The 22,502-nt window shown below is 34.7% G+C and overlaps 1 protein-coding gene across 9 annotated transcripts in view; it reads left to right on the top strand.

Moving 5' to 3' along the window:
- Positions 1–22,502, top strand: part of DMD (dystrophin) — a 2,096,968-nt gene that overhangs the window by 2,033,794 nt on the left and 40,672 nt on the right. For 7 of the 9 annotated variants that reach the window (XM_070944203.1, XM_070944200.1, XM_070944201.1 and 4 more), the window contains 5 exons: positions 7,006–7,142; positions 7,760–7,798; positions 18,333–18,398; positions 19,182–19,247; positions 21,960–22,118. In XM_070944203.1, the coding sequence (XP_070800304.1) occupies positions 7,006–7,142; positions 7,760–7,798; positions 18,333–18,398; positions 19,182–19,247; positions 21,960–22,118 (467 nt within the window). The remainder of the gene's footprint in view (positions 1–7,005; positions 7,143–7,759; positions 7,799–18,332; positions 18,399–19,181; positions 19,248–21,959; positions 22,119–22,502) is intronic. The other 2 variants (XM_070944209.1, XM_070944204.1) reach the window with 1 other exon arrangement.

Here is a 22,502-nt window from a genome sequence, read left to right as displayed (position 1 = left end):
CTTTTCTAGGATTGATTTTATATTAACTACAAATGATCTTTTTTCTAGGGTGAAGAGTACGAAGATATGTCCAAGAACTTTAACTGATCACAGCCTGGTTTGGGTGGAACTAGAGCAGGAAAGAGGGGAAAGGAGGTCTTGGAGGTTAAATGAGAATTTATTTAGATATGAAGATAATTTGTGTGAGCTTAAAAAACAAATGAAAGAATTTTTTATTAACAATATGAATAAAGGAACTTCAATGGAGATGGTATGGGATGCGTGTAAGGCATATATGAGAGAAACATTAATTTTTTTGAATAATAAATATAGATTAAAACAACAAAATAGACGGAAAGAGATAGAGGAGGAAATTAAAAAGAAAGAACAACTGCTTATAATTAACCCGGGAGATAAAAAGGCAAAAGATATGATTAATATTTTAAGAGAGCAATTTAATATGTTAATGGCTGGGCAAGTAGCAACCAGCATACAATATGCCAGACATAACACATTTTGTAATGCTAATAAACCTGGGAGATGGTTGGCTTACACGATGAGGAAAAAACAGAAATCACGTGTTATAGACAAGATAGAATTTAGAGGTAAAGAGATTTATCAACAGAATTTAATAAAAAAGGCTTTTTTGGAGTTTTATACAAAATTATATGCTAAAGATGCAATTCAAGATGCTGATATTGATAGATATTTAAAGATGGAGATTCCTGAATTAACGCTGGAACAGAGAGAGAGATTGAATCAGCCAATAACTTCCGAGGAAATTGTTGGGGCAATTAAACAATTAAAAATAGGTAAGGCTCCGGGAACAGATGGACTAACAGCTGTTTATTATAAACATTTACAATCTGAAATGTTAGAACCACTAAAAATTTTATTTAATAAAATACAAGTAGGAGGAGGAGTACCACCTTCTTGGAAAACAGCCTTTGTTTCACTAATTCCAAAGGAGGACCAAAATTCCATTAAACCTGAGAATTTCAGGCCAATTTCACTTCTGAATACTGATTATAAGATTTTTGCTAAAATATTAGCTAATAGATTAATGCCAGTTATGCAACAAATAATTCACAATGATCAATCAGGGTTTATAAAAGGGAGACAAATGAGATATAATGTTAGACAAATTGTAAACTTACTGGAATATTTGGAGAAAAATAATCAAGTCCCTGCAGCATTTATATTTCTGGATGCAGAGAAGGCATTTGATCGTTTGAACTGGCAATTTTTGTTCAAAATAATAGAGAAAATGCACTTTGGGGAATATTTTACACAATCAATTAGAGCGATATACCAGCAGCGAACAGCACAAATCATAGTTAATGGAGGTTTAACAGAGGCTTTTAAAATTGAGAAAGGAACAAGGCAGGGGTGTCCTCTGTCCCCACTATTATTTATTTTGACTTTGGAGGTACTATTGAACAAGATACGTGACTCAGAAAAATTGAAGGGTATTGTAATTAGACAACAAGATTATAGATTAAGAGCCTTTGCAGATGACTTGGTTATTACTTTATCTCAACCTATAGAGTCGGCTCCATATATATTGGATATAATTGATCAATATGGGAAAGTATCAGGATTTAAAGTTAATTCACATAAGACAAAGATGATAGTTAAAAATATGACTATACTTGAAAGAGATAAACTAGCAAGATTAACAGATTTTGAAATAGTTAAAAAGGTTAAATATCTAGGGGTATACATAGCAGCTTCAAATACAAAATTATACAAAAATAATTATGAGGTACTTTGGCAGAAGGTACAGAAGGATATGGAAAATTGGAAAAAATTACAGTTGTCTTTATTGGGAAGAATTGCAGCAATTAAAATGAATGTTTTACCTAGATTTTTATTTCTGTTCCAAATGATACCTGTGCTTAAGAAGGATGAAAATCTGAGAGAATGGCAGAAAGGTGTTAATACTTTTATTTGGGCTGGGAAAAAACCCAGAATAAAAATGAAAATTATACAAGATACACGTGAAAGAGGGGGTCTTAAAATGCCTAATTTAAGATTATATTATAAAGCAGCGGTTTTATCACAAATCAGTGATTGGTTTAATCTAACTGAGGGGAGAATTTTGAATTTAGAAGGTTATGATTTGTTATATGGATGGCATGCCTATTTGTTATATGACAAAAAAGTGGATAAAGTATTTAAGGTTCATATATTAAGAAATGCTTTGTTAAGGGTTTGGAAAAAATATCAATATAAATTAAATTATAAGATACCTTTATGGGCAAATCCTAGACATGCAATAGAAAATATAAGTATAGAACAAAAACAGGAGGTGATTACCTATAAAGAGCTTCTTATTATGGAAAGGGGGGTAATGTATTTGAAATCTTTAGATATACTGAGAGAAGAAGGTATAATTTATACATGGTTTCAGTATGGTCAACTTCAAGCTAGATGGAAGGAAGATCAAAAAACTGGCTTTGTGCAAAATGAGGAGAATTTGGTAAAACAAATTAGAGATCAAAAACAAATGCATATTAAAAGGTTGTATAATGCTTTATTGGAAATAGATTCTGAGACGGAATTGGTTAAAGACTGTATGATTAAATGGGCACAAAATTTTCAAGAGCCAGTAATGATGGAGACTTGGGAAAAGATTTGGATTAGAAATGTGAAATTTACACAAGCACAAAATTTAAGAGAAAATTTTTATAAAATGTTTTATAGATGGCATTTAGATCCTAAAAAATTATCATGTATGTATTCTAATGTGCAAGCTAAATGTTGGAGATGTGACTGTGATGATGCAACTTATTATCATATATGGTGGACTTGTAGAAAAATCAAAGCATTTTGGATAAAGATTTGGTGGGTGATGCAGAATATTCTTAAAAAGAGACTGAAATTTACTCCACAGTTGTTTTTACTGGGCATAACTACGGACTGTACAGTCGCAGAGACTAAATTGATTTTGAACTTGATAACAGCAGCAAGATTGTTGGTAGCACAATACTGGAAGAAGGACTTTTTGCCTACTATTGATGATTGGATATTGAAAGTAACTAATTTAGCTGAAATGGCTAAAATTTCAGCATATCTGAAGGATCACACACAAGAAAGGTACATACAGGACTGGAGAAGATGGATTGATTATATACAAAATAAGTATCAGACCAAAAAATATCAAATAGCTTATGAATGATTTCTTTTATTTGTATAAGCGTTATATAAGTGATATTAGAAGTATTATGTTTAAGAAATAGGATTTTATATATGGGGGGTTAAGAAATTTTTTTATAGGGGTGTTAGTTTAATGATTGGTTATGCAATTTAGATTATTGTTAAAGATCAATAGAAATACCTTGTGTTCTGCTCTGGGAAGTCGGGGAGGGGGAGGGGGGGTTGGGAGGGGGGGTTGTGGGGAAAATGTGTTTGTTTTAAAACTTTTTCAATAAAAAAAAAAGAATGATGCAACGGGCATAAATGTGAGGATGGTCATAAGTGTGAGGACCGGTCAAAAGTGCGAGGACCAGTCAGAAATGACTTTTTTCAGCCCTCTGAGTAGTCCCTATGCACATAGCCACGCCCACCCGGTCACATGACCACCAACCACACACCCCCAACTAAGCCACGCCCACAGAACCGGTTGTTAAAAAAATTGAATCCCACCACTGCTCATAATGGGTCTAGGCCAAAGGGAAAAAGAAATTGTTTGAGCCAATCGCTAAATATGTTCATCCACACTCAGACCACCACTTTCATGAGGCCTGACTCCCAACCTCAGGGTAGAATTAGAACACATTTTGGAACTTGAAAGACCAGTCTTAGAAATTTGGACCTAACAAATTCTAATGGTGCAAAGTTGAAAAAGAGGCCTATTTTGGGCACAATAAAGAAGTTGTGCTTTGAATAGTTTGAGTGCTGCAAGTATATAGTGGCCACCTCTTGTCTTGTGGAATTTGAGGTTGGCAGTTCAACTCCTCTGTTTGTTTTCAGCAATGTTTCCATCTGTTAGCAGAGTGAAGGATAATCCCGAGATATTTGAAACAGGAATTTGCTCAATCTATCCTCCAGGAATAGCTCTTGGGTCTTTTGGCAAACGCCATGGTTTTGATTTTCGGATAGTTTGAGTACTAGATGGTCTTCTCTACTGTAGTACTCCTATTGCACTAGAGCTCTTTTAAGGCCAGTAGGTGTTTTTGAAAGTAATGTTGCATCATGTGCATAAAGTAAAGCAGAGATTTGTCTTGCAGCAAGTTTGAGAAGTGAAACTTGTGTTGAGTTGATATAAAAATTAAACAGGAGTGGGACCAGTATGCATCTTCTGTACTAGACACTGATCAATGATAGCCAGCTTTTTCCAAAACCATCTTGCTCCTCTGCAAGGATATTTTCTTGTTCCAGCAAGTTTGGGATTTCTGTTGTAGGTGTCTTGTGAAGAGTTTATAGATTTTGTTGAGAAGGCTGATTGGTTTATAGCTGGTAGGATTACCCTTTTCCCCTTTTTTATATCAGGACACTGATTGCAGATCCCTGGTCTTCAGGGCTCGGTCATGGGTATGTAGATAAAGAGTGAGGCCAGAGTGTGGCCCAGAAGTTCAAGTTGTTTTTAATGATCCTTGGAGGGATAAAGTCTTCTCCTAGGGCTTTTCCTAGTCTTAGTTGAACAGCAAGATTCTTAGTCACTGTCACGGGTGTCCATATTGGCAGATTTTCTATAGTTTGGTTAGATATTCACTTTTTGCAGAGGTGTCCATGCACAAAAGTGTGCTCCCAAGTTCCTGGGGGAGATGTGACAGTCCATAAATGGACCATTGCTTTGGGACCTTGGTGTGATATATCAGAATAGAGCTGAGTCTTTGGATTTGATACCTTAAATGAAAGAGTTGCTCAGTTTAGTCATCATAAAGGAACTTGAGATATTAATGAGGTGTCCAAAAGACACTGGGTCTTACTTCAACAAAAGAGAGAAATAATTACTGTATCTTATTGGGATTAGAGCTGGATGTTTGTTAGTTCGCAAAAGTAGATAGAAACAGCTACATTACCTAAGCACCCTTTTTTCCATGTGTTAGTTGAAAGAACAGGCCAGAAATCAGTCAGGTGAGTTTGCACCATAATATTCTTCTCATGCTAGATTGTGAAGTTTATGGTTCATACTCTTCATTTCATTCGGCAATGGACTGATTCTGAATGGAAAAAGAGAAAGATGTATTTCTTTCCTTCAGTTAAAAATATCTATTGTAAATCTAATAAGCATAATAAAAGTCTGTTGCACATGATAACAGTTCTTTTACTATAAAAATGAATACTTTTATTCCTACCTTTTCTTCAAGTCTGCTTTTATTATGGCATAGCAATCTTTAGTTATACATAAAGAACTATATGCTTCGCAGGTCTTTTGCTTGCTTGGTTGCAGAGTTATTTGTTAGTTTACTCTCAATATGCTTATCATGTAGAAAATTACAGAATATCATGGGTTTGACATACTTGTATTTTAACATTTGATATACAGTATTGTAATCTTGCAATCACACAGTTCTGTCTTGTAGAAAAAATGGCTAAAAGCATAGAGGAAAATCTTAATATTCAACTAAATGTTTCTTCGTATCCATCATGTTCAGGAATATGTTTTGCAAATTCTAAAAATATATTTGATAGTAAATTGTAAATCACCAGATTGTGAGATATTTCCAGTATGGATATATACCGTATTTTCCGGCGTATAAGATGACTGGGCGTATAAGACGACCCTCAACTTTTCCTGTTAAAATATAGGGTTTGGGCTATACTCACCGTATAAGACTACCCCTCTTCCAACACACACCAAATAAAAATTAAAAAACATCAACTGGCTCACCCACAATGTAAAAGCAGCTGTGCTAGACCCAAAATGGCCCCTGCAACAAGTAGGAACCTCACACAGCCACAAAAAGCCCAAAAAAACAACTTTCACATTTTACACACACACACACAACACAACACAACACAACACAACACAACAGGTTCACCCACAATGTAAAAGCAGCTGTGCTAGACCCAAAATGGCCCCTGCAACAAGCAGGAACCTCACACAGCCACAAAAAGCCCCAAAAAACAACTTTCATACTTTACACACACACAATTCCACATACAGCTTTGTGAGATTTTGTGTGTTTGTGTAGTTAGAGTGAAACACTACAGAAACACACTAAATCTCAGAAAGCTGCACAAATATTATTTTATTTTTATTTTTATATGAAAACTAAATTTAAAACTTCCTAAATTTTAAATGGCTAGGTCTAAAAAAGAACAACTAAAAAAAACCCCAATTAACTATTTTTTTAAAGCTCCCAAAGGGGGAAAAAACTTACCCAATAGAACAGGGGTCTCCAACCTTGGCAACTTTAAGACTTGTAGACTTCAACTCCCAGAATTCCTCAGCCAGCTTTGTTTTGCTGGCTGAGGAATTCTGGGAGTTGAAGTCCACAACTCCTGCCTCTTGATTGCAGGCAGGGAGTGGCTTGCTGATGGAATGGATTCAGGCAAGCGAAGCAAGGCAAGCGTTGCGATTAGCAGCTAAGGTAAGCAAGCTGGAGGGGGAAAACTTTTTTCCTTTTACAGGGCTCTGGCGATCCCAGCTGCGTTGCCTGATTGGCAGGCAGCTCAGCTGGGATCGTCAGAGCTTGCAGAGCCATGTAAAAGGAAAAAAGTTTTTTCCTTTTACATGGCTCTGGCATCCCAGCTGAGTTGCCTGATTAGCAGGCAAAGCTGGGATCGTCAGAGCTTGGATCGCCAGAGCCATTTAAGGCTTGTCAGAGTCTTTCGGGCTGGTCTGCCTGGTTACAGGAGAACGACACCCGGCGTATAAGACGACCCCCGACTTTTGAGAAGATTTTCATGTGTTAAAAAGTCATCTTGTACGCCGGAAAATACGGTAATTAAATTTTGTGGCCATTTAAAATGACGGCACAGTTTATTTAAAAAGTCGCAAACAAACAACTGATGTAAAACGTTTGCAAAAAAAAAAACCCTAATAAAATTCTATTGCTGAAATATTGCTTTCAGACTACTTCAGGAGAAGATGTCCGTGACTTTGCCAAGGTATTAAAAAATAAATTCAGAACAAAACGATACTTTGCAAAACATCCGAGAATGGGTTATTTGCCTGTACAAACAGTGTTGGAAGGAGACAACATGGAAACGTGAGTGAAGAATATTAATATCTCATTTGATAAGTTCTGAGTTTCCCAATTGCTCTCTATATTTCCTGATTACATAACATCTTTTTCATTTCTTTCATATTTGTTTATTTTTATTGAAAGGAAAAGGCAAGCTGTGGTCTTGGTTGCTATTCTCCTTGCTTTTTATGACCTGCAAATTGTACACTAATTTAAATTGTTAACAAAATAAAAATATATGTTGTCTTAATGAATGCTTAGAAATTCTTCCAAATATCTGTAGTTTATAGTTGAGTGCGTAGAAATGAACATGCCTTTTTTTCTCTTCACACGGAGAAAATATTAATGTTTAGATTCAAATTCACAAACCTGTCCCTTGTAATCCTATAAGATTAATAGAAAAAATTATCTGCTAGATTAAAATTTGCTTTAATGGAAATTGCACTGCAGCTTGCTATCTTTCCATTTTTCTCTTTTAATATTTCCTTTCTCATGTTTTGGCTGCTTTCATGGACATTCATGTTAGTCTACTGGATTTTCTTGATTTTGGGTTTTGTTTTTGTTTTGTTTTTTTCCGTAATTATTTTGCTGCTTAAGTTTTTTCTGCCTCTCTCTTCACCTCCTCATTTTTTGTCTTGCAGTCCTGTTACTCTGATCAACTTCTGGCCAGTAGATTCTGCGTGAGTACTTTTGCCAAAGTGTCCTGCTATTGCTGCTTCTGTTGCATTCCCTCACTTTTGTTTTTAATTTCTGTTCATTTTTTTCCATATGTTCATTTCCATCCTCCATTTCCCTTTTATTAATGTTTCTGACAGAAAAAGAGGCAAGCCCATGTCAAGTTAGTAGAAACAACAGATCTGAATGTATTTCACAAATTGTGTACACAATATTTATATATGTGTTATTTTTACTTTGGAGATTAATGTATTTAAGTCATTTAAGATTTTAGTTCCACAGACTTTCTTTTTTATCTGGAAATGGGAAATGTTTGAATTGGAATAGGAATAACCACTTTTGGTTGCAAAACTGATAATTTTGAGATGCAATTATACATTTTGAAAAACCCTGCAGAGGTTTTATTGAGTATATTAGTAGATATGCATATTACATAGTAGGCCTATACAAATACATAGAACTTAGGCTACACATTAGAAAGGTTTTTGTCTGAACTGATGTGCAACTCCATTTATGCACAAATTTCACCCTTCTGTTTAAAGGAGTTTAAACTGGACAATATTTGTTCAGGCTTACTTTTTTATCCCCTAGGGCTGTTACCGGTTTCACTAAATAATAGCAAATAGCAGTTACTGAAAACAGATGTTCTTGTTAACTGTCTTCTGTCAAACAATAACAAGACCTGCATTTTTCAGAAAAGTATTTTGTTCATGTGTAAACCTCTCGTGCTGATACCAGTAGATTAAAATGGCTTATTTTCACTTCAGTTATGTTGACTTTCAGGAGTAAATGGCTATTTTTCTTTTTAATCTTTATGAATTTAAGTATACTTCATAAAATATGGAAAAAATATGAGTTTTATACAGGAATAAGTATCTATTACTTTAAAATATTTGTGCTATTTAATTCATAAAGTCTGTCAAATATTAGCCAAAAGGAAGCCTAAAATTAATCCACAAATAGTACTAAAAATTGTATAATCTCTGATATTTGGTTTGCAAGTAATGCTTATTAAAATGAGTAGCATTGAAATTATACTGTTTAGTATAATTTATTAAATTATGCTAAATATACTAAAAAGTGTTATGATATAATATAGGTTATTGTAATGACTAACTCCACCTGATTAAGAGGCTAATAGTCTCTTTGCTGCTTTGTATCTGAAGTATTGGATTGATTGATGTTGGTATTGTTGGTATCTACAACTACATTATTGTGTCTACAATAGATTTCTTGATGTATGTTCAACAATATAAGGGACATTAAAAAAATAGTTTTAACTGGCCTTACTAACCAGATGTAAACTGTAGGGGTTGGGACTGGGTTCACTCTGTTCAGCAGTATTCCACAATATTTCTTTACAAGAATTTCAATAGTGAATGATATAACATCCCCACAATATATCTCCTCAATTTTGACCTTAGTAAAGGAATATGAATTATCATGAAATTGCATACATACTCCCCATCCATAAGGAAGGCTATCTGTCATGTTTACCCTGTGCCATGTTTCTAAGATAACCCAAAACCTAATAACCTAAAAACACTTTTTAAAATTAACACCATAAATTCATGAATGCAGCCTGGTTTCTTGATTGATAGGTAGATAGTTTTGATCATTGTATGTAATAAATTATACTATTTTAATATAGTTTGTAATCTAGAGGCTACAAGGTTTTTGAATCAGTGATAATAAATTGAGCATTAAATTCAAAAGTGTTATAAACCTCAAAATATTATTCTGCTCAATTAAGAGTTAGACATATGGTGCTCTAAGCCTGGGAGTCAGTAAAGATAGTAAGACTCATATAGCCAAACATAGAGACAAACTGGAATACATGAATTGACAAAACAATTATCATCAGAGAAAATTAAAAAAGCAAAACTTGAGAAATGAGTACAGCACTATAATATGTGAAAAAAGCAAATCTTACACAAACATGAGGCATGCAATAAAATAAACTTAACACTTTGCATCTCTTAGTACAAATGGCTTATATCACTTGTCAGAACTATTTTCATCATACAGCCAATAATGGAATTATTTGGTTCATGTTGTTATTACAATCACATTTCTCTTTTAAAATATAATATTATACAATAGGTTAATTATTCAGTCTCTGTGTATAGTCAAAAGATTTTCAGTATCAAGTAATATTATTGCCAGAATCCTTTTTGAATTTTATAAATTGGCGTGAATTCCTTCTGACAACTGTATGACATCTTCATACATAGGTGTCTGTCATGCTTGGCATCCTTCTTATCTAATTAGGATTTGTTATTTTAGAACAGGACTTTGTTTTCATTTATAATCTCCATAGAGTTTCAACAGGTAGAGATATTTTCCAAAGTTTCTCCTTTGCTTTTTCTGACTCTTGTAGAATTATTTTGTGGATTAACAGTGTTCTTAAGATTTTGCTAATAAAACAAAGTCCATAAGAATTATTATTTTCTCTTGATATATATGTCCTAGAAAGAATATCAGGAATTAGTAACTATTTGCTCAGTCTATACATCAATTATAATCAATGTTTCTATAAAGTTACTAGTCCTTTTTGGATTATTCTAGAAGCAGTATATAAAAATCTATAGCTCTGGGTTGTGTTTGTTTTTCCATAAATTAGTTCATGGAATCTTATGCTCCAAATTCTATTGCTAGTATTTTCGCTCAATACTCATTAATGTTTTAGAAATACATGTAACAACAAGCCTTCTTGCAGAAATATAGTTCTTAATCTTGAAGCAACAGAACATCTGATATAGTGAATGGTTCTTTCACATTGAAATTCTTCCAGATTCATGTTTTTAATTTTGGTTTCACCTATTTAGTATTCACTATCTTGAGCTAATAGCTCAAGTAGTGATAGTAATTCTTATAAATGTTTGTTATATCTTCATGTCTTTGCTAGATATGGCTAGTCCAAAATATTTAGAGAAGGCATTTGAATTTCTGTATGGAGGAATTGTTTTTACCTGCTTAACAGCTACAATACGTCTTAGAACAAATTTGCATTTTCTTTTATTAATTTTCAGTTTCTGTCCCAATATCATCCAGACCTCATTTTAGTCAATCATTCTTTTATGTCTGGTTGTAGCCTTCATCATATCTGTAAATTTCATCTGTTGGATCATCTCCTTTATTCACTTCTTTAGCAATAATCTTACCAATCTGTACCACACTGGCTGGGACTGTGAGAGTTGTAATTCAGCAATTTTATGGAGGGCTACTGGTTCCTCATCCCTGCTGTAGATTCATCTACTTTGACTCTCACGTTATATTCTTTATTTTATTTTATCCCTTAGTGGCACTGGAATTTTCTCAGATGCATGAATTACAGGTGTGGATTCATTTTCATGGAATATTACTCTGGTAAGAAAACTAGGCATTAAAGCAAATTTTGTAATTTGTATCACCATCCCACTGATCTTGATCTATTTCTATTAAATTACCATTTTTATTTTTATTTATTAGATTTATACCCTGCTTGAAGATTTATATTTTGCCCAAGATGATGTGCTTGTGCCAAATTGAAATTAATAATAAAAAGATCCAGTTTCAGCATTGAATTGTGCACATATTACTATTTTAACTACAATTCAGAGTATCTTTATAAGACTATGTTGTTATCTTAATTATTAAAAAAAAACTTTACAGTTCTACTCCTTGAATTCTGATTATCATATGAACACATCTATGCAGTTTTTTTTGGCAGAACTATCATTTGCCTTTTTCTTGGATTTTTTATTTTATTTTTTCTTTTACTTTTTAGTCCAGCATATAAATTCCTTCAAATAAGTACTCTGATCCATTCCTGATTAGTTTCAGGGACCAGATAGTCTGCCAGGGGCTGTCTTCTGTTTAATAAAAAGGATTTTTCTTGCAGTTCTTTTCAAGTATGGTTCAGGTTCTTAATTTTGTATCCTAATCAAATTAAAAGGTTCAGTATTTCATTATGGTTTCAAAAAATTAGCATCACACTATTTTGTTTATTTATGTATTACAAATTTTCCAACGTACTAGAAAAAGTCTAGGTAGTTTTCAGTCAAAAAGATGTCATGTAGAATGAAATCCTATGTAATACCATAAACACTATTCCATATACATAATCAAAGATAAACTAAAATCAGAGATAAGTAAAACTTAAAATCAACTTCCAATACACATACTGTAAGAAAAAAGTCAGAGGAGCAATTCAGACACCCAAAGTCAAGGAAAACACATCAGTCTTGCTATAGCATAGGGGCAGTCTTGGGAAATCACTTCCAAAAGGACTAATAAACACAAAGAAGACATTTTACTACATTGTCTTTATTGTCTGGCTGTAATAGATACAAAATTATGCTGAGGATGACATATAATACATATTTGAATAGCAAACCTTCAACAAAAGTCCTGAGAAATAGCCTTTTTTGTTTAGAAATTGGATAATTCATATCTTTTCACTGTTTCTCTGTATTCTGTTAGTTTCAACTGAAGGCCCATTTTATGCCATTCAACAGCAATTTGTTGCGCACATTGGACCACATTTTGTTTCTTAAATTTAAATGATGCTGGTTTTCTGATAAGTAGAATTCATAAGTCAATAATAAAGTAGGCTTGTTCGGGTTTACTAGAGATTTCCATTGCTTGTAGCACTTAGAAAACTATGTAGTCCGTTGGTACTACCAAGAGGAACCACAGTTACTTGATCATGAATTCTATTGTGTATTGTCATGAAATCATTACTTAATAAGAAACAAATCGGTCATATCTAGTTTTATTCTTAATGCCTTTTCTTATCTAATTGTCATTAGTGAAATTCTTAATGTAACCCTATTGCCTTCATCCTTTACTCTATCGTGATCCCATCATACTTTTGCCATGAACACCAGTTTTTATGAAGACTTTTGCTGGCCTGTTTTACTTCATCCTTCTTTCTTTCTCTTGTGGCAGTGTTGACATTTTGTTTTAGGGAAAACAAAATGGTGAAATATCTGTATTAAAACTATTTCAAAATAACTGACATTCTAAATTTCTTCAGGGTGGTATTTTCTACCCTTTTTTTCCTACCCTTTTTTTTCTTGTGATTTTTTTAAAAAAATATATTTAAAAATTAATTTTGAATTCATTTACTAGTTCATGAGTGTAGAAAAAGAAACAGGTAGATGTAGACCAATAAAATCCAATTTCCAATTTTCTTTAAGGAAGCAGATATGTAAACAAACCAAGATAGCAAAAGTTAGTGACAGTCATTTCACAAAAGGAAAGTAAAACTTTAAAAGATAAATTAGAACTCTTCAAAGAGCACTTAATTATAAATAGGGATCATATTTAGAGATGGCTATGAAGGTGATTGATTTATATCCCATTTCTCCAGATGTAGATGCTCGGGCACCAAGCTTATTCATGAACCTTACTGAATATGTTTAGTATAGACTCTTAAAAGATCCAACCAAAATGTCATAAATTTAATTAATAATTGTTTTAAAAAATACTGATTTCCTAACTAGCAATGTAAGTATATTTGAAGTGTATATATGTAAATATGAGTAATTTCTTACAAGAAAGTATGGCAGTACAGATTAGATAGAAATAGAGAAATAAATTCACAAATTAAAATTCTAAGAAAACAAATCTAATTGATTTAAAAACTGTACATAGGTTTGAAAATGTTTTTAGAATGCCACTCATCAGTACTTTAAAAGCTTCTAATTTCTTGGGATGAGTTACCTCATTCAGTAAAGTTACCTCATTCAATAAATTGAACTGTTTTCCCACAACAGACCCATTTTACAGAAACTTTTAACATAAAAGTATAGATAATTTCTGCTTTATTTCAAGAAAAATAAATTAAGTGTTTGTTTTCCTCTTTTTTCTGTCTGCCAGCTGAGACAAAATATCTTAAATTTACATAGTATTGAGAACTCGCATAAAAATTAACTTTGAATTAAGTTGTTCATTGTAATAGCTTAAATAAAAAAGTAATACCCGGGGTGAAATGCTCCTGGTTCAGACTGGATCACCTGATCCGGTAGTGATGGAGGTGGGTGGTTCGGAGAACTGGTAGCAAATATCCCTGCCTCCCCCTCCCATGCCCAGCTGAGCCGCACAATCATCAGAGGCTTTTTAAAAAAAAATTTAAAAGCATTTTTTGTACAACCTCTTTGGCAGAAAAAATGCTTTTAAAAGTAAAAAAAAGCCTCTGATGATCGCGCGACTCAGCTGGGATCTTCAAATGCTTTTAAAAGCCTCTGATGATCCAGCTGAGTTGCCTGATCGTCAAGAGGCCTTTAAGAGAAAAAAAGCCTCTGCCGATCAGGCAACTCAGCTGGGATCGTCAGAGCCTTTTGAAAGCATTTTTTTACAACCTCTTTGCCGAAGAGGTTGTAGAAAAAAATGATTTTAAAAGTTAAAAAAAAAATGGCCACACCCACCCAGTCACATTAACCCCCCCACCAAGCCACGCCCACAGAACCATTAGTAACAAATTTTAGATTTCATCACTGGTAATACCCACACCTGGACAGTTCTACTAAAAACCATTGCAGGATTTTGTTACAGTTAAAGTCTTAGAGATCTGGTCAAAGATTGATTGCAGTAACAGTGAAAAGGAAAACCAGCTGTAAAAATTTATTAATTCATCCAACAAATGGAATGGAATACTATCCTCAATAGCAATCTGGTTTTAAAAGCTAGGAAAAATACCTCACATTAACCTTGTCATTGAAAGTGGATTTTAAAAAAGACAATTATCCATTTACTGAAATGTAAAATATGGCTCTTTTGTAGGTGCGTATGTTTAGGTGCGGTTTTATTTTATCTAACGTTGGCATGATTGCTTTTGTTGATGTTCTGGAAAAGACTATTCAAACAGGAATTTCATCATGACTTGAAGCATCAGGATCCTAAAACTAATATATTTACTACCTGAAGTTTGCTGATCACTATGTTCTCTACTATACTTCAAGGTGTTCCCTAATAATACAATTAATGTGTATAAATCACATAATAATGTTAAAATTTTATCATCTTGTGGCACTGCATTACTAGCTGTCTAGGGCTACATACATCCCGTGGGCTATGAATTGGACAACTTCTGATTCAAGCAGTATACAATGTATCAGTAATCATAAGAGTTTGAAGGTGTCATTTAGGTTGTCAGTCCAATCCTTTGCACAGTATAGGTATTCAAATTAAAATATTTGGAGGGAGGGCTTCCTTTCTACAACTCTGATCACCTTTGTTCTCTGTCAGACTCCGATTTCTCTGAATCCTTAATGTAATATTCATAACTTGACATAGTGGTTGAGGTGAGGTCAGACCAAATCTAACTAAAGTGAAACAAATACTGTAAATATTGGAAGTTACATTTTTGGGAATAAACTCTAAAATTCCATTTTCCATTTTAGCAGCAGTATCAACTTGTTTATGTTGAATAGCAATCCACACTACTGTTCCATAACTATTCCAAAATAGTTTTCACAATATTATTACAAATCCTAGGTATCATCCATCCTCTGCTTGTGGGCTTTGCACTTGTTTTTATTAAATACTAGCTGTACCCGGCCACGCGTTACTTTGGCCCAGTCTGGTACTTCTGCTGGGCTAAAAGAGCGAGGCTGAAGTTCCAAACTCTCCACAAACATTTGGTGGGCATGGCCAACTCGACGTCACTCACTTTCATCAGTCACATGACAGCCCCCGAGCCACGCCTACTCAGCTGGTGATTAGGGCAGAGAACCGGTTGCTAAAAAACAATGGGAACCACAAAATCCCCCCTCTCTTTTTATCTCTCTATGTCTCTCTCTCTCTCTCTGTATCTCTATGTCTCTCTCTCCCCCCTCTCTGTATCTCTCTCTTTCTCTCTCTCCCCTCCTCTGTATCTCTCTATGTCTCTCTCTCTCCCCCTCTGTATCTATGTGTCTCTTTCTCCCCCTCTCTCTGTATCTCTATGTCTGTCTCCCCCCCCCCCGTCTCTCTGTATTTCTCTATGTCTCTCCCTCTCTCTCTGTTTATCTTTGTCTCTGGTCTGGCCTCTTCTGCATCCCCCGCCATCGCCCTTACCTTTTCAGGCCAGGCCTTCGCAGCTCTCTGCACCACAGCAGAAACTCAGGGCCCCCCTCCATCCTCCCTACACAAATGTTCTCTGGGGACTCGACAGGGAGATGAATAGCAGGAAAGGGAAGGGAGGGAGGGAGGGGGTGCGGCGGGGGTTCGAGGCTGGTTTGGGGCTTCCTGCCTGAAGGAAGAAAGTGGCAAAGCCAGGAGCCACGCACACCCCACTGGACCCTTGCTGCGCAGTTCTCCCCTGCCTGCCAAGGGAAGGGGAATGATTAAATCCCCTGCTCTTCCAGGCGAAACGAAGGAGGGCCAGCCATCCTCCCTCCTGCCTGTTTCCGCCTCCCCGGAGCCCCTTTTCTGCCAGAGGCCGAAATTTTCATGTAGGCTCCGTGAACTGCCAGAGCGCCCACCTAGGAATCAAAGGCAGCGCTGGTCAAAGGCGACCCCGAGGCTCCAGTTGCCTCCATCTCCCGCTCATCGACTGGATTCGCATATGCCAGTTAGCGGCTGGTCTTTCTGACCTCGGGGCCCGTGGTAGCTCTGGGCCAGGCGCAATTCAGGCCAGGTGAGGGATGGAGGGTTCCTGCTCAGCAGACCCAGGCAGCCTCATTGCCAGGTGTTCTTTGGAGGAAGCCCCAAGAGTGGCTGGCGAGGGGGATGGACAGCAATGGCGGGTGAGGCTAGTTGGCGGGGCGGCTGGGGGAGGGGGAGATCAGACCCAGGCTCGGACGGGCCCCGCCCAACCCTAGAAGCGCCGGCTGCGAGGGCTTCCCAGCGGGGAGCCGGCTGCCTACCTGCCGAGCCTGGTGGCAGGATATAGCCCTTGGGCGTCTCTGCCTTCCAAATGTGCAGTTTCTTGGAAGCAATATGGAGAGTCTAAATAGAAGGAGCAGAAATCTGTTGAGCGTAATCAGAGCTGGGAGGTTGCCATGTTGGTTTTACGTCCAGCAGATGGCGCTGTTTTTCAATGTTTGTCAATGTTTGTCAATGTCTTTCATGTTTTTACCTGTCACAGGTGTGACATGTATATAATATAGGTATATAAAAACACGCCCATAGTCGAATGCAACATTGTGTCAAAATTTGAAAGCAATTGGTGAAGAACTTTCGGAGATGTGCAGTTATGTACAAACGGACATTTACATTTTTATTTATATAGATTCTGTTAGTTTCAACCACTTAATCTTTTTTTAACATCTCAGATTTGTTTTGAATTTTATTTCTACCTTCTAAGATATTAACTATCCCATTTAAACCTGTAAATTGTAAAATCTGGCAAGCATTTCCTCCACCACTCCATTAAAGTCCTTAATGAAAATACTTAGAACTAAGCATAATATTCTTCTTGATCATGATTCCTATTGTAGACAGACTTCATTATATATTTCAACAACTCTTGGGAATTGTTCTAATTTCTTTTCAGTATTCTCTTTGTGCCTGTCTATTGCAAAATCCATATTTCTTGTGGTTGTTTCCCTTTCCTCTCTTGAACCATTTTGCTATGGCATACTTAAAAACAGTTCGTTGCTTCTGTATCTAACTTTATTGTCAATGAATTGCCCATTGCAGTTTCCTAGTCAGTTTCTGTAGGTCTTGCTTTATAATTAACTATAAAATCAATATTTATGTTTAAAGCAATCAGACACCCTCATTTTGGATATGCAACTGCAGATTTGTCATAGATAACTCTTGGAGATTTGGGGGCAGGGGACAAGTTCAATTATTCAAGCAATTAAGAAACTGTGAATTGGAGTATGGATTTCTCTTTGTAAAGGTGCATCAGATATGATATTATTACATTTTAAATTAATTATCTAAATTCCCTTATTAGATAGAACAATTTATTTTCCATTGTTTGTTTCTAAATATCCACGACGAACTGAAAAAGCAAGCTACTTTGGATTGCCTTTTTATGAAATGGAATAAACAAATAACTTCTTTTTTTCCTTTCTCCTAAAAGATTTGTACAGATTAGTTGCAGTTCAAAGATTTGCAAGATGACTTCTCTGATCTCATAAAGCTCTTTTTCTTCACATTTATAGGAAGGCAGTGTTTAGTTCTTAATGGTATTTCTTTTCATTCTGTCTAAAGGGTCTCTTCATTGGGGTAGTTGACACAAATTTGAAAACAATTACTATAGCTTGTGACATTAGATCAAGAGAATGAAGTCTTTGCATAATATGGATTGAAAAAAGAAATGTCTCAGGAACTGGAAAAAAGATAACTTGTATAAAATATTTCATGGAAAACAAAACTGGCATAACATTCTGAAAAATTTAAAAACTTTAACACACCTCTGTTGCCAAAGACAATTTTGCCTATTTCCTCTAAGAATTTCTTGCCCTAGCTTGAAAAACAACACAGGTTGCAAATAAATCATGTTCATAGAGTCAGTAAAGCTTGCCAGTATAAGGCCAGTAACATTTCAGAGCATTTTTTTTCTTTCTAAGAAACTAGTGTTTATTAATCAATTATTAATCAGTGTTTTCTGCCTTATAGGCCTGCTTCGTCCCCTCAGCTTTCACATGATGATACGCATTCACGCATTGAGCATTATGCTAGCAGGTATGAGATCAGGTGGTTTGTTAGGGAAATTTTCCTTGAAACATTTTTTTTCAAGTAAATCATTATTGCAACCACCATTGCTCAGATATTAAGAAATGAAGTTAGGCTCATTTCAAGTTCCTAAGATTTATGGTATACGTGTTTACTAATCTCTATGTATGTTTACTAATTTCTGCTAATCAGCTTCCTAACTAATCTGCATGTTTAATTACTGCATGATATTTAGAATGTATGTTACATAATTGAAAATAGGAAATGAAGAACACATGGTTTTATTTACAACTAATCTGCTTTTGTTCAAAACATATAGTATACGGTTTTCTTTCTGGAAATATACTACTGGGCAACCATGTAGTACAAAATAATATTTTACATCCAGTATCTAATCCTCAATACATAGGTCATAATTTATTAATTCAGCTTTTGATAAAGAGGACATTGAACTGCTATTTAAAAATATAGAACAATGCCACATTCACTTATTTTTAGAAAACTAGTATAAATATTACAAGATAACAGTTATATCACTATTTTTGTACACTCATAGGAAATTGAGGATGGGTAGATATAACAGAAATACTTTGTTTTATTGCCAAGAAAAGAGTTGAAATTTTCACAATTCATGTGCATTGAGCAGAAGGTAATTTATACTTGACTGAAATCCTACACAATGATGTTTGTCTGTCTGTAGACAATATTCCAGGATCTCATAATTATATTTTTGTTCTCAGTTTTAATTAGGAGAAGATACAGTGAATTTTAAGATGTTTCCTTTCTTCATAGGCTAGCAGAAATGGAGAACACCAATGGAACATATATGAGCGATAGCATTTCTCCTAATGAGAGCATGTGAGTATGCCTCTGAGAAATTATAGGAAATTTCTGGTAGTACAGTGGACTAAAGCACTGTTATTAACATCTGCTGCTTGCAATTACTGCAAGTTCAAATCTCACCAGGCTCAAGGTTGACTCAGCCTTCCATCCTTTCAAAGGTAGGTAAAATGAGGACCCAGATTGTGGGGGCAATAAATATTTATATTTTGTATATAAATATACAAAAAGTATGAAGGCTATTGCTTAACGCACTGTAAGCTGCCCTGAGTCTCCGGAGAATATAAATTAAAGCAAAAAAAAAAAAAATAACTTATTCGCATGCTTTCAGATTTCTGTAGTGAGTTCTTAAGCCTAAAAATTATCCACAGTATGATCTAGAAAGTTACATAGAATTCTACTCTAGGTTACTAGTTGCCAGACTTTATTGAAGGTAATATTTGAAATTTAACATCACCTTCTTATGTAAAAATGCATTAAAAGAGAAACAAAAATGTTATTTTTGTAACTATTTTTAATATGTATTTTGTTTCCCTTTTAAAGTTCAACAGACATCATAGATAAAAAACATAGTCTTTGATCAAATGTAGAAATTCTCATGATTTTCCTGAAGCCACAAATAAGACTGGAATAGTTACTGATTAAGGTCCTTCATCAAAGCTGCTCCAAAGCTTAGTACAGAGGACTAAACAAGATTCTAAGTACTGATCAATCTTTAATGTATTTATTTGTTCAAAGGTCAGATATGTATATTTGTGTTTCTATTCCTAGTGAAATCACCTTCTCTGTACAATTATTAAAATTTTTAATCATATCAAGATAGTATTATCCATTTTACTGAGACTGTAGAGTTTCTATCAGTTACCACATGTTACCATTTTATGGTAATTATGTAATAGATTTTTTTGTATAGAATGAAAAGAGAGAAAGAGATTTTAATACATAAATAAGTGTTTTTGGCTGAACTCTATTGCTTCCTATTTTTTTAACAAAGGATCAGGAACTTAGTATTTATGATCACGCTAAGTTCTTCTACAAAGTAAAATATTTCCTAAAGGATTTCATTTTTGAATCTGTTTTAATTTTCATTTCACTAAAATGAATTGATTTGTGGAAAGCATGATTTGTTAAATATCTATTTTTAAAAGTTTCACAATGTAAGGAGAGAAACTTTAACCTAAGGTAAATAGTATTTAGCTGAACATTAATTTATGACTTTTATCATTTAACTTTAATGGTGGAGTTGTTTTATTAATTAATTAATTTATTTATTTATTTATTTATTTATTTATTTATTTATTTATTTCTATAAAGAGATAGAAGGGAGGGCTTGTTCTAAGAGTAAATTGAGCAGAACTGAGTTCTGGATCATATTACCAGCTTAGCTCAAATTTCATCTAAATCTAGAGGTATTGGCAAATACAATACAGATAATCTTCAAGAAACAATGACAATTGGGACTGGAAAGCCGCCTACAAGCAATGTGGTCATGTACAATACCAGATGTAGTTTAGCAACAGCAATTCCAGCAGATCCAATTGTCATTGTTAAACAAGTACCATGCAGATCATTAAGCAAGGTCCTCATGCGATCACAATTTCCAAATTCCTGCTGGCTGAGTTCCCTGGCAGGGAACATTGGAAATTGTGATAACATGACTGTGGGTCTGGGTGTGATGGCTCCATATCAGGGGTGAAATGCTTCCGGTTCGGACCGGATCGCCCGATCCAGTAGCGATGGAGGTGGATGGTTTGGAGAACCGGTAGCAAAAATCCCTGCCCCCGCCCCCATGCCCAGCTGAGTCGCACAATCATCAGAGGCTTTTTTTTTTTTTAATTTTAAAAGCATTTTTTCTACAACCTCTTCGGCCAAAAAAATGCTTTTAAAAGTAAAAAAAAAGCTCTGATACAAATGCTTTTAAAAGCCTCTGATGATCCCAGCTGAGTTGCCTAATGAGCAGAGGCTTTTTTTTCTTTTAAAAGCCTCTGACGATCCAAGCTGAGTTGCCTGATCAGCAGAGCCTTTTGAAAGCATTTTTTTACAACCTTTACAATGAAGAGGTTGTAGAAAAAATGATTTTCAAAGTTAAAAAAAAAATTGGCCACGCCCACCCAGTCACATTCCCCCCCCACCAAGCCACGCCCACAGAACCGGTAGTAACAAATTTTAGATTTCACCACTGCTGCATATGCAGTGGCTGCATTCTTTCATAGAAAACAAGCTGATGTGACATTAATTTGTAGCTGGAACTAGCAATCTTGAGCGTTAGCAAAGAAGACTATTTCTGAGAATTCAGTTTAGCTTGATAGCACCTTCACATTTTCCTGTGCACTATTTGCTGTTGAATCCAACTTATTCATAATTCATTCTTTACCTGTCTCTTTCTTTAGATATAGTACCAAAAATAATCTTAAACATTAAAACCTTGTATTTCTATGAGCTGCCAAGACACACATGTGCATGCGCACACACATACACACACTGTGTGTGTGTGGTTTTATATATATGTGTGTGTGTATGTATGTACTTTATACCTTTTCCTTATTTCTTCTATTTTTTAAAAAAATTAATTAAATAATTTTTAACAGAATAAAAACAATATGGACAAAGCAAAAAGAAACAAAGAAAAGAAAAAGAAAGAAAGAGACGAGAGAAAGACAAGAAAGGAAAAAGAAGAAAATATATATAAATGCATTTATATTTTATCTTCTTTTCTTTTTTTCCTTAAAGAGATGATGAGCATTTGCTAATCCAGCACTACTGCCAAAGTTTGAACCAGGAATCACCACTCAGTCAACCTCGAAGTCCTGCTCAGATTTTAATTTCTTTAGAAAGTGAAGAAAGAAGTGAGCTGGAGAGAATCCTTGCAGACTTGGAAGAAGAAAATAGGCAAGCTTACTAAAATATCACTTCCATGCATTGACGTATTAAATAACTTTCAAACCAGAAAGCAAAACAGCTAGAAAAGAAGTTATCTTATATGTAATTTACCAATTTAACATATATGTTTATTTTCTATTTATGATTGTGATTTGTCATGTTAAATGTCCAGATGATGTAATTCCATTATAATAATAATAACTTTTATTTGCGGTCACAGACCAAAATACAAATATAATTGCAAAAGAACATGGGGAAAGTAACATAATAAACAGTTGGCTATCAGAAGCCTTGGCTGAGAGGAATTACAGTGTTCTCCTCTAATAGTTACAGCTCTTAAAAAAAATTTAGAAACCTGAAAAGTAATGTGTGAGGAGCATCCCCTAAACAATA

The sequence above is a fragment of the Pituophis catenifer genome, unplaced genomic scaffold, assembly GCF_029215685.1.
Source record: "Pituophis catenifer annectens isolate HBS135680 unplaced genomic scaffold, rPitCat1.0.hap2 SCAF_4, whole genome shotgun sequence".
NCBI lineage: Eukaryota > Metazoa > Chordata > Lepidosauria > Squamata > Colubridae > Pituophis > Pituophis catenifer.
Note: the sequence above shows the minus strand (reverse complement) of the source record. Positions and strands in the feature narration are given on the sequence as shown.